The sequence below is a fragment of the Talpa occidentalis genome, unplaced genomic scaffold (assembly GCF_014898055.3).
Source record: "Talpa occidentalis isolate TD23 unplaced genomic scaffold, MPIMG_talOcc4v2.1 talOcc4.3, whole genome shotgun sequence".
NCBI classification, from domain to species: Eukaryota; Metazoa; Chordata; class Mammalia; order Eulipotyphla; family Talpidae; genus Talpa; species Talpa occidentalis.
This window is the reverse complement of record NW_023603184.1, coordinates 132,499,164-132,512,928: the sequence shown is the minus strand read 5'-3', so window position 1 is coordinate 132,512,928 and position 13,765 is coordinate 132,499,164. Positions and strand designations below refer to the sequence as shown.

Sequence of the window (13,765 nt, the reverse complement as noted above, 5' to 3'; positions counted from 1 at the left end):
GGATATTCCCTCTGGTGACATTGGTTTTTTAAAGGTTTCCACATGTGATTCTGATGGCCTCATAATTATATCTGGATGGTATTTCAATATTTTTTCTGCACATTATTTTGCTTAATACCAGGTTTGGGGCATGTAGATTTTTTCTTTGTAAATATCAGCCAAAAATACTAATTTGAGAAATATGTATGTTCTATGAAATATATGTACTCTAAACCAAAGTGAGTCCTATAAAGAAATTGATATGGATGATATTCTGAAGAATGTGCCTATTTTCTAACATAGTTTTCACAGATTAGATAAAACAGCCATTATTCCTACCCCCTTTCATAGACAGGAAAGTTGATTTTGGAGAGATTGAATGACTTGAAAAACAGGTCCCTTGCATCCTAAAAATGCGCACAAATATTTTTATTGCATTTTACTAAAATTCATTTATTTTTTAATTTGTGTTGCTATTTTTAAGAATCTAAAATGAATTGCATTACTCCTTCTCATAGAAGAACTTTCTCCAAAGTCTCTCCCAGTATTTAATTTCTTGTGAATACTGAATAAATATTTGCTAATCAAAATATGTTCAACTGCTCTGATCCCTTTCATTTCAAAAGGGAAAAAGGTGGTAATTCTGGTTTGCCCAGATAAAAAAGAAATAGTAATTTTCTCAGATTCAGTATTGCTTTCTTTCCTACATATAAATTATATCTAATGTGTTCAAAACCATGGAATTTCCTTTTTTTAATGTATCCTAATTCATTCAACATTTTTTCCTTTTCATAGTGTGTATCCCATTACTCTTATTTTTATTCTGCTATCACAAATAATATCACCATATATAATGATTGTAAATTAAATTTTTATTTTTTTCAGTTATTTAGAAAGGGTATAATTCAATAATTCCCATACAAATGTTTACCTGGAAAGTCACTCTAGTCACTGTTCCCTGTCTAATCTGAGAGCATCAATTATTTTATTTTCAGAAACTCAATCTCATAGATTTGTGTTGAAAACCATGATTACATAGTAGACTCATTAGCTAAGTACTGTTTATTTGTTTAAACAGAAAACAGGTGAAAATTATCTAGGGTTAGCAATATTATTGTAACATTAATCACATTTCTTTAAGTACCTGAAATACTTCAAAATAAATGACTCCTTTATACCGACCTACTAGCAATTAACCATGTAAATACTACAGTAATGCTCCTGCATTCTCTAGAAATTCAAGAGTTCAAATTAGTTTTCACTTCAACCATTTTTTTATCATATATAAAAATGGGAAGATCTTGAAGGTGTTTTCAATATGATAATTTATGGCAAAATACAATATTTTCCCTTTGTTAAAATTTCTGGAGTTTTTACTTTTTCAGGTGATCCTAAAATTTAACCTTTCCTTCCTTATGTAGAGAAAAGTATTTTTTGTGACTTTTTAAAAGTGCTTCTGCATAGCAAACTCATTAAGAACTCACAGTTTAAGTTTATTAACAATTATAGTTTAGACATTATTTGTTCCTTCAGATAAGCTCACTTGTGCTTTCTTATAAATCTCCAATATACTGTTATTTTTTTTTAAATTTGCTCAAGAGATCTATTGTTTGTTTCCTTGGCTTATGTTCTTTGGCTTTTGGTTCTGTGCCTAGTTCTGACGCACCTTCCACTATTAAGCATTGTATTAATATATCAGCTGTGTGAGCTGATAACTAGGTGAAATTCTTGATAGTCATTTTTCTTAGGCTTTCTATGCCTAAATCATCTTCACTCTTTTGAATGGAAAATTTCATTAAAATTAGCAAGTTTAATTTAAAGAAAATTATTTAAATTGGTTAGTTAAGAATTTTGACAGCCACAATGAATTAATGCAATGTAGACTCTGAATGAAAATAATTTTCCTGTTTGCTTTGACCTTTATTTCTCTTTATTCAATTGAATGAATATTTTTGAGTTCTGACAGTGCAAGAATGTATAGAATATGTAAAAGAAATGAAACATAAATCCTGTCCTCTGGGAACTCTTTGGTAGAGGAGAATTAGGCATCTATAAGTATAATGTAAGTATTAAAGTGCTATCACAAACGTATAGATAAAAAAAAGCATAGGTAGAATAACAATTATTCTTTTTTTTTTTTTAAAGTGCATGATCTAAGATGGCGGAGTAGCAACGCGAAGCATTTTGCACAGAGTCTCTGGGGCGACTTGTGTTCGAGTTTCAACAGCAGCCACGATCACTGCACGGAGAGAGGCCAGGGCAGTGGGCCAAGATGCCGAACATCAAAATCTTTAGTGGAAGCTCCCACCAGGACTTGTCCCAGAAAATTGCCGAGCGCCTGGGCCTGGAGCTAGGCAAGGTGGTGACAAAGAAATTCAGCAATCAGGAGACCTGTGTGGAAATTGGTGAGAGTGTACGAGGAGAAGATGTCTATATTGTACAGAGTGGTTGTGGCGAAATCAACGACAATCTAATGGAACTTTTGATCATGATTAATGCCTGTAAGATTGCTTCTGCCCGCCAAGTTACTGCAGTCATTCCATGCTTCCCTTATGCCCGGCAAGATAAGAAGGATAAGAGCCGGGCTCCCATCACAGCCAAGCTTGTTGCAAACATGCTATCAGTAGCAGGTGCAGATCATATTATCACCATGGACCTGCATGCTTCTCAAATTCAGGGCTTTTTTGACATCCCAGTGGACAATTTGTATGCAGAGCCAGCTGTCCTGAAGTGGATACGGGAGAACATCTCTGAGTGGAGGAACTGTACTATTGTCTCACCCGATGCTGGTGGGGCTAAGAGAGTGACCTCCATTGCAGACCGGTTGAATGTGGACTTTGCCTTGATTCACAAAGAACGGAAGAAGGCCAATGAAGTGGACCGCATGGTGCTGGTGGGAAATGTCAAGGACCGGGTGGCCATCCTGGTGGATGACATGGCCGACACTTGTGGCACAATCTGCCACGCGGCTGACAAACTTCTCTCAGCTGGAGCTACGAAAGTTTATGCTATCTTGACTCACGGAATCTTTTCTGGCCCAGCCATTTCTCGCATTAACAATGCATGCTTTGAAGCAGTAGTAGTTACCAACACCATACCTCAGGAGGACAAGATGAAGCATTGCTCCAAAATACAGGTGACTGACATCTCCATGATCCTCGCAGAAGCCATCAGGAGAACTCACAATGGAGAATCGGTTTCTTACCTGTTCAGCCATGTCCCTTTATAATAGAATTAACCGAAGCTTTTTAAAAATAAACTGAACCCCATCCCTGTTTTCCCTTGATATTTGATGAACTATTGAGCAAAAGACCCAGCTTGCTCCAGTGTAGTTTACTAAGTCCCACATCAGGTATAATAAATAGTGTTTCTCCTGATTTAGGGGAAGACAGGTTGAGATTAATTGTTGACATCTCCTACCGCATTGTCTCATTCTGGCTACTTCAATTTTGTGAGTCTTGCAGCTTTACAGTGTAGCTATTGTAAGATTTCAAACTGGAGGGTGTTGTATAGGGGTATTTGAATTTGATTAGGGTACTTAGACTACTTTGCATGTGAATGCTTCAGGGTTTTCCTTGGTTCAGAACTGCTAGCAACAAAGCCAGCCCAGTCCCTTACTCCCACCCCTGTTTACCTCTCCCCACCCCCTTATTTGATAAGCTCTGTAAGTTCTATGTTATATTACCGCAGGAGCCCTGGTTGCCAAGCCCCTTAAGACAGGAGCTGGCAGCTTTCAGCTCCAGCAGCCCTCGGGCAGAAGCCTGAGTAGATGCAGCACACAGTACAGCAAATGTTTCTTGGGAGGAAAATGCCTGATCCATCACCCTGTGCTTAGGAACTGTTACTTGGATTCTCCTTTGTATCTGTTCCTTTCCACTTTGGCTTGACTTACAGCCATCTCGTCCTTTTCCTGGCCAAATATCCTCTTGGGCCCAAGTGATCATTGCTCCCATAGTCTTCTGGAAATCAAACTCACTTCCTGCTCTGTAATCTCTAACATTTACATGAAATGACTTCACTCTGTAGCTTAATCTTCCTTAGCCTGCTACCACTATGGTAGTAGGTTTTCGGTGGTGGTGTAGTGCCTTTTGATTAATTTAAATATTTAATTTTCATCGTTAAATATTTAATTTTCATCCTTGGATCTATTTGGCCTCTCCTATGACCTGAGATTTCTGTTAAAAAGATGTTACTGTCTCTTGTAATAGACAATACTAATAAAGTGTCTGTCTGTTGTGTGTGAAAAAAAAAATAAATAAAGTGCATGATCTGGACTTTTGACTAAGTACTTGTATTAGTGAAGGTAATGATAGTTGCTATAACACGTAAATACAGATATTTCAATGTCTTAATTAATATACTAGATGTTTCTTCCTCTCATTCGCCAAGACTCCAGTCATCAGACAGATGAGGTGGCATTTGGGGCTCTGCTCCATACATCATTCAGGGTTCCAGACTTCCTCAGTGTGTGGATTGCCAGGTCACTGGACCTTGACATCTAAGAAGAGGGTGGAGAAAAGGGCTTATGGTAACATGGATGTTTTCATGCACCAGTCCTATTGGTGGTATTCACTGCACTAAACTTACTGGTAGTTCTATTGGTTGACTTGTGACCCCCTCCCACCCACCCACCCCCATTCATATGGAAGTCTTATCCCCAATTTCCCCAAATGTAACCATAACTTGGAAATAGAGAAATTGTACCTATAATTAAAGTTGAATTAAGGCCATATTGGAGTAGGGTGAGCCTCTAATCCAAGCTAATTGATATTTAATACAGAGGGGAAATTTGGAGGCAGGCAGGTGCACAAGAAGAATGCCCTTTTAACATGAATTCAGAAGTAAGAGATCAGGGTACTTTGTGGATTGTAGTATTTTTATTTATAGCCCAAGCCAATTAATAAAGCCAGTACCACCATTTGATCAAATCTAAAATTAAGGTTGAGAGAACTGTAATCTAGTTATTTACCCAGGAGGAAAGGGAAACAAGTTTAGTGGACAGGTAGATGGTCTCTGCACAGACAGCTTTTATGGCCATCTAATACCTATTTCCCAATACCTTCCTCCCAACATGGAACACCATTTACACAAAGCCCAAAGGGCGGTACCAGTATGTCCTTCCCATCACTGAGAGGCTGAAGGTGAAGGGTTCATCTGGGTGATGCAGTGTTCTTGACTAAATCTGGGAGAGGCATTTCGTGGTCTACTCACCTGTAACTGTAAGACAAATTGTTACAAGTCCCAACTTTCTAACATTTCCTACCCACAAATAGACTCTCATATCGCACCAGCTATTTTATTTATTTATTTATTTATTTATTTATTTTTTTATACAAGCACTGGGTACAGTCAGAAGTGCGGGAGGGTGAGAGAATTCAGCAGAGCCAGAGCGGGGAACAGAACAGGCAAACTGACAAAATACACTGCTGAGGGGTGCAGCGGGCACGTCAGAAGAGGTCTGTCGCACCATGTGGGACTCTTGCCTGTGGCCGGGGATTGAACCAGCCCTGCAGAGGCTGCGGGTAGCTTCGCAGCCCAGTGCTCAACCGCTGCACCACCAAGGGAGGCCACCAGCTATTTTAAAAAGAGATTTTTTTTTTTTAAATATTGGACTTTGAAAAGTTAAGGAGTCATTATAAGAATTCTCAGGACCGCAGTGGTAGCAACTGCAGGAAAGTTATCACATTAAAGCAGACAGAGTAATGGGAGAATGTTTGAATTATTAACATTTCAAAATTGGGAGGAGAGTCTCTGTGAAGGTGAAATGTAGCATTCAAAAAAGACATGGTGATCAGCTGTTGCTGGTGTTTCTGAGTTTTGGGGAAGGGACTCTGGAGGGCTGTCCTGTCAACTTCTTTTTTTTTAAGATTTATTTATTTATACAAGGACTGGGCTACAGGCCAGAGGCGTGAGAGGGTGAGAGAATTCACCAGAGACAGAGCGGGGAGCAGAATAGGCAGACGGACCAAAAACACTGCTCAGGGGAGCAGCAGGTGAGACAGGAGAGGTCTGTCAAGCCATGTGGGTATCTCCCTGGTCTGGAATGAAGCTGTGTTGCAGAGGCTGTGGACAGTTTCACAGTGCTGCACTGGTTGAGCTGAGCCACGGGGGAGGCCCTGGCCTGTCAACTTCTGAGGAAAGGACATTGCTCAGCTGGTGTTGATGCTTCACAGGAAATGCAATGAAGCTGGTTCTGTGAGGGTTGAACAAACTGCAAACTGTTTTCAACTGCTGCTTTGAATGGGCTTGCCACTTCCAGCATGAGAAAATGAGGCTGGTGTGGCACAAGCAAACACAAAAAAAGCTAGATAGATGAGATAGCCACACCCACTCTTCACTGGTAGAGACACCAGACAATTGCAATAAACTTTTCCATTTAAAATAAAAAGAAAGAGTGGAAAGTGATGAAAGGAAAAGACCTCCAAATAAAAATTCTTTTCCTGGCAAGGCTAACATTCAGATTGAAAGAGTGATAAAGATCTTTATAGACAAACAACAGTTGAAGGAATTCATATCTTCTAAACCAGTCTTGCATTTCCTCTAATTCATCTCCTCAAACCCAGTCCCTATAAAAGGGCTTCTTATAAAATTAAAAGAAACCTCACGTGCAAGCAGCAAGACTCCACATACAGAAATTACAGGGGGAGGAGAGGAAAATAAAACTGAAGACTGGAGGAACAAACTAAAGAGTAACGATTCCAATGTAAGATAGATTATAGGTATACAGCCCTATCTATACAAAGTACATGATAACCTTGGGGAAAAATATGTAGAAGAAGCAAAGAAGTAGATAAAAATGGAATCCAAGCACAATGCAAAAGGTACCTTTCAAAATATAAGAGAAGAGAACAAAAGAACAGAGACAAACTGCAAAAAGATACCCAGGTAACAAGTAGCAAAATGACAGTAAATACTTATATCTAATAATTTCACTCATTGTTAAAGGCCTGAACTCACCAATCAAAAGACAGAGTGGCTGGTAAATCATAAAACAAAATCCAAATTTTTGTTATCTCTAGGATCCCCATGCAACCCCCAAAATAAACATAGGCTCGAAGTTGGAAAACCTACAAGCAAATGATATTCTAAAAGGCAAGAAAAGCCATACTTATTTGAATAAAATAGTCTTCCAGCTTTCTTCCAGCTAAAAAAGATACACCTTCCGACTTAGCACATGTCTAACCAAATATCTATCGATCGGAAATCCATATTTGCAGCCTTTGTGGTAAAAATAGCTTCACCTCCCATGAGCTCATCTTCAAACATTGTCACATAATTTAGGTTTATGTTGGCAGCAACCTTCGTTTTTTAAACTGATTTTTATATCATTGCAGATCATGTCAGGAAACCAGAAGCAACTTGAAGTATTTCAAGCAGGGTGGTATATATAGAAAACACAGTATTTTATACAATATATTTATTGCTCATAAATATAAAGAAAAGGTAGGATGGAAAAACTGCTTCTAAAATTTGGGTTAACTTCTGGTTTTTCAAGGAGTCCAGAGATTGCAAAATCCATAGGAAACACTAGTGATGATCACAGGTAACTGTGGCATCAACATGGACAATTGTCTAGAGAATACTCAGAGGCTTCTGCAAAATCTCCTATCTGGCAAAATCCCCAGTTCTTTAAGTTCCTACTGGAGCAACAATAATTTGACATTTGTGGGGCCTCCCTGGTGGTGCAAGGGGTTAAGACACAATCTATAAAGCAACCCGCAGCCACTGCAGTACTAGTTCAATCCCTGGCTAGGGAGCTACCCACATGGCACAGCAGACCTCTCCTGACTCGCCCACTGCTCCTCTCAGCAGTGTATTTCAGTCAGTCTGCCTGTTCTGTTCTCCACTCTGTCTCTGGTGAATCCTCTCACCCCCACACCTCTGGCCTGTACCCCAGTGCTTGTATGCATAAATAAATAAAACTTTAAAAAAATTGACATTTGCTCTATGTTAACCTCAAAACCCTGTGTAAGAGACTCTCATTAATGGATTCTAAGGGCAGGGATTCATGGAAATTTAGTTCTAATCTTTTAGCTCCTGCAATACAGACCATAGGATAGACAAAATGATGAATTGCAAAGACAATTTAAACATTACTGGTTTCTTTTTTTTAATGATAGGTGCACTGCTTTTTTATCAGCGTGTTTTATAAATGAGATTTCTGCATTGATAAAACTAGATTAATAAAATACTTTGCAGAGTAATTAAACCAACCAATGTGTTAAATGATACTAAACAGGTTAACAAATAAAGTAAATAAAATTCAGATGATTATAAGGGAAAATGGTTTTAGGCATAAAAGTAAAATGAAAATGCATTAACATAGTTCACAAAAATGAATTCTGCTAATGGAAAGCATTATAAGCAACATATTAATAGAACTACAATTGTGAAATTAGCCTTAAAATATTCATGTGATATTAATAGGAAATAGGGGTTTTGTAGAAATGTAGAATGGTAAGCATTTCATGGAAGGAAGTTTTTCATCATCCATTTTCAGTATGAAATGATTTTATTCATTCATTTGGCTTCTAATTATTGTCTTTGAGCAATTCCTATAAATGTTTTACTATCATTGTAAAAACATGTTTTAGGGGTTTATGTAGATATTTTCTGGAGACTATATGCACAATTTTGAATGAAATCAGTAGTTATTTGCATATATCAATGAAACCTTCTAATTTGCTGTCTTAAGTGATCTAGGAATTACTGTTATACAGCTTCACTATCTTTAGTGGAATGAGTGGTTTTTCCTACTACTTAATGTTTTTTCATTTAACCACCTTATCTTCCACCCTCTACTTCCTGTCCTGTACCGTATCTTGAGTCCATAGGTCATCCATATGCCTGTTTTTTTCTTGCTCTTGGCTTCCAATTGGATTTAGCCAATGGGAGTCAGTGGCAGCAGATATAAGCCTGAGGGGAAAAAAATTAAGGTATTTATTGTTCCAGGTAATCTGGTACAATTTCTATCAAGCCACCTTCTCCATGAAATTATTCCCTCTAGGTTTCCATTATGCTCCATATGCAGATCCTTCAGTCCCAAGAGTGATAATAGTTTAATAGTTTCCCTGACAATCTTCACTATCTCTTGAAAATCTCCTTCATAAACATACCCACACCTTCATACTTAATTCTTTTTTATTAAACACTTTTCAACTAGCAAGCTTCAATATGTTTTCTTCTGGGATATTGATTCATTTAATACCCTTTGCAAACTGTGCTATAAAAGAATAGCTATGACTAATAGAGGTAATACCAATGCCCTCATAAAACAGCCCACCAAAGTCCTAGATTTATTATTTAAGGTCTGTCTGAGGACATCTGGCCAACTTGAAGTCAAGTCTACAATATGACTACCATTTAAACTTTGATTAATTCATCTCTTGTTTTATCTTTCATTAAATATTTTCTAAATTCTTATTATAAACTGCCTTATGTTTCATACAGATGAGAGTATAACAGTATAAGGCATAGGTATTGCCTATAAGGTGATTTCTCTCTTATCTGAGTCTTTCAGACCCTTGTTTTTAACCCCTGTCAATAGTCTAATGAATCACCATATATATATATATATATATATATATATATATATATAATGAAAGTTAATGTACTAATTAAATAATATACCTTATTCTCAATAAAATAATAGCAATATAAAATAATAAACTGTGTTTTCTCCATCTAGTAAATGAGTTATGAAATCAGCACATGTGTTCCTACTACCATTCCTCAGCCAACATGTCATTTCTAGGAGAGAGAAAGTATGAGGAGGGGAGAATATGTGGTATTTTATTATTTTTATTTTATTTTTTTTTTTAAAGATTTATTTATTTATTTATACAAGCACTGGGTACAGTCAGAAGCGTGGGAAGGTGAGAGAATTCACCAGAGCAGAGCGGGGAGCAGAGCAGGCAGAAGGACCGAAGTACACTGCTGAGGGGAGCAGCGGGCGGCAGGAGAGGTCTGCGCGCCATGTGGGACCCTCCTCCAGTGGCCGGGGAGCAGCCGGGGATCGAACTGGTGCTGCAGAGGCTGCGGGCAGCTTCTTAACCCAGCGCTCAACTGCTGCGCCACCGGGTAGGCCCTATTTTATTATTTTTAAATTAAATATATTAAATTAAAAATTTTCCCCATTTTTAATACCTTGGGATAAATTCATCAGTTCTTTGCATATGTAAACTTAACAGGTTTAACCAGGATATTTGTTTTATTGGGTAATTTACTTCTAGACATACACATGACTAGTTGAGTTCCAAAACTTGAATAGTTTTTCACTGGATTTCTGTATCAAGGACATAAGAAAAGGATGACAAGTACATTTTCCTCCCTTTTCCCTTACCCCTAAATGCTATGTCCACTTTGTCATACCTGATTACTCACCAAAATCTTGTACATGTTATCTTCACAGTATTACACACATTCATCAACCTGATGTTTACTGAGTAATATACTTTCCTAGATTCTTGGGTTATGCTCATGAACAAAATGCAGATCTCTGCTGTCATATAACACACATTTTGATAGAGAGACATAAATAATGGACATAAATAATTGCATAGTAAATTAGAGGGTGAAAAATGCCATGAAAAAATATCCACTGTAGAATTAGATGAGGGGGATTTTCTGAGATATTAAGTAGCTACAGGAAGTCTTAACAAGGTGGTGTCATCTTACAATGATGAATACAAGTGTCACAGTGATGGCTATCTTTGGGTATGACTTACATGTTATGTGACATGAATAGCTACATGTTTTATTACTTTCTTAAAATAGATTACTGAAATTGAAATTACAAAGTCAAAAGTGGTATATTATTTGATGTTATAAGTATGTTTATAAACCTCCTTCTTGAAAACGTGGCAATTTATTTTGCCTAGTGCTTATTGAGGCTACCATTTTTATCAAATGGGTACTGTCACATTATGCATTCAATAGTATCCTTAATGTTCTTTATTACTTTGCTGTGAAGAGTATTTTGTTTTGACTCTAATTTCCATAATTAGACAGAAATGACTTTTTAAAATGATTGTGATCCGCTTACCATTTATATTATTTTTTTATGCTGATGCTTAGTGTTTTATCAGTTAGTATGGATTTAATATTTTCTTAGATTTCTTGCAAATATCTACCCCTATCTGTTCTTTAACTTTCTGTTTCAAAATATTGGTGGCTATTTGAAGGCATCCAACCCAGTCCTTTTTTCTATTAACCACACCAACTTTTGATGGTGATTAATTATTATGATCCTTTTAAATAAATGGATAAAAAGATGATATTACTAGAAAGACTGGATAGATGAGATGAAAACAATTTTTGGAAGTTTTCTCTCAGGACTTGTGTCAATGACAAAATTTGCAGAGTTATCATTTCACCCAGAGAGAGCTACTATTGCTTGGTTAATCTCAATGAAGGGGACAGTGATCTCATTGTACATTGACAGTGTCACACTTGCTCTTTTGATATGATGAGACTCTTTTAGGGTAAAAAAAAATGTCATCTTGCAATGGGATCCTAGAGGTTGGAAAAGTTTGTCCAGTTCAAAAGAAAATCCTTTCTTGCCACCATTAGCAAAAGTTGCAGAAACAAATGAGTCAAATTGATTTACTAATTTTAATTTAACCAATTCTTAATTTAGTTATTGAAATTTGTAGGAAATGTAAACATCACTAGGCCAGTGAATCACTGGTTATCATAATGTGTGTAAAATTATTTAGTCAAGCATTGCACATGTTATTCTAGGTACTAGTGAAAATATTCTAATAACAGTGATTATTGCCAGCATTTATTGAGTGCTTACTAAGTGCCAGCTATCATTCTAAATGTTTTACATTTAATTCATACTCCACATCAGTAATATAGTTGCTTGTATTATCCTAAAACAGAGAAATGGTTAGCTCAGGTATCTGAGTCACACAGTGAACAATTGGTTGGATAAGAGTACTTTTTAGGCAACCCAACTCAAAAGTTCACCATCCTATTGCCTATAAAATTATCATTTAATTATATTAAAAAATCTTAAGCCCAATAGTATATTTCCTCAGGACTCTGTCTAAAGAAATAATTAAATTGATAATTTAATGCTTATATGTTTCCCTTTATGATAAAATAGACCTGTTTAGCTTATCAATCATTTCACAGTATCCATATAACTTTCATTTGTTTGTGAAGAAGTAAATATTACTGTACTTTACTGATGTTTTGTTTTAATCATTTTGCCAAATTAATAGCTTTCATGTATTTCTTGAAAGCAAATTGTTATTACTTTGTTATCATTGTAATGATGAAAACTTCACCAGATAATTAATAAAGCTCTTGTGGCAACAAAAGGAGAAAAAACAAGCTGGGGAGAAAACCACCATGCTCAATCAGCCATTCAAAATAAAATTATAGGGGCCTCCCTGGTGGCACAAAGGGTTAAGATGCAACCTATGAAACTACCTGCAGCCACTGCAGCACAAGTTCGAATCCTGGCCAGGGAGCTACCCACTTGGAGTAGCAGACCTCTTCTGACTGGCCCGCTGCTCCCCTCAGCAGTGTATTTCAGTCAGTCTGCCTTTTCTGTTCCCCTCTCTGTCTCTGGTGACTCCTCTCACACACACCCTCCCCCTCCACACCTCTGGCCTGCACCCCAGTTCTTGTATGCATAAATAAATAATTAAAAAAATAAAATTATAAATGTAATGAACATTAAAATTATACATTTGGCTGTAAAGGAGATAAAATCATACCTAACTTGGTTTTCCTTTATAGCTGATAAACTCAGTATTATATAGGCAAGAAAAACCACATCGTTTGTCTCAGGTTTATAGACTGATGAATGTAGATTTCAAGGAGAAGTTCAATAGATTTTAACTATTCAAAATTACCAGCAAGTTGAGAAGAGAACATTTTCTAATATATGACCCTTTTGATCTTTTGGAGACACTTCTGATCTCAAGTGACACACAAAACTCTCTCGCGCGTGCTCTCTCTCCTGTGCTCTCTCTCCTGCGCTCTCTCTCTCTCTCTCTCTCTCTCTCTCTCTCTCTCTCACACACACACACACACACACACACACACTGACAAAAACGATCAAATCAAGAACAATTTCTGACAGTCTCAGTTTTTTTTTGAAAGAGATAGAAGAAATCTTAGCCTTAAGGGGAAAATTACACATTGAAAATAATCTGTTTTAGAATTCATAAACTGTAATGCTTAATTTTACACCATTTACCCATTATTTGATTTTGTGTAAATCAAACAAACACTTTGGACTTTAGTTTCCCCATCCGCAATATGGAAATATTAGATTACATTGTCTCTGAGGTCCTTACTAGTTTGAGATTGATCTCTCAAAAGATGTTTTGTGGTTTGCAAAGGCCAAGTTTTATTATTCCACTGTAGTATACTGCTCCTACAGTGGCATAGCTGAAATCAAATATTTGATTAGCCATTGATGTGGCAATGTTATTATTTTTTTATTTGCCCCTTAGTACATGACCTTCTCACTAAAAGTTGAAAACCACATTAAGCATTTCACCAAAAATTCCTTAGAGGGTGGAAGAGTGAGAATTAACAAGATAAGATAAACTTATATAAAGTGTTTTGCACTATCTATGACAGAGGTATTCACTGATACCTACTATTGTCATTTGTAAGTACTGCATAGAGTTCTGAGAAAGTTTTTTGATTATTCTTCAAATTTTGACAAAGAATAGTTGTCATTTTATTTTAAAATTTATTATTGATATATTCAAAAGGTTGAATGTGCTTCTTAGTGTGTTCTAAAAAGATAATAACAATG

At 36.6% G+C, this 13,765-nt stretch overlaps 1 protein-coding gene across 17 annotated transcripts in view; it reads left to right on the top strand.

The window, feature by feature from the left end:
- Positions 1-4,247, top strand: part of LOC119256170 (ribose-phosphate pyrophosphokinase 1-like) — a 301,237-nt gene extending 296,990 nt beyond the window's left edge. For all 17 annotated transcript variants that reach the window (XM_054700049.1, XM_054700053.1, XM_054700045.1 and 14 more), the window contains one exon: positions 2,125-4,247. In XM_054700049.1, coding sequence (XP_054556024.1) covers positions 2,252-3,208 — 957 coding nt within the window. In that variant the 5' untranslated portion in view covers positions 2,125-2,251 and the 3' untranslated portion in view covers positions 3,209-4,247. The remainder of the gene's footprint in view (positions 1-2,124) is intronic.
- The last annotated feature ends 9,518 nt before the right edge of the window (positions 4,248-13,765 follow it).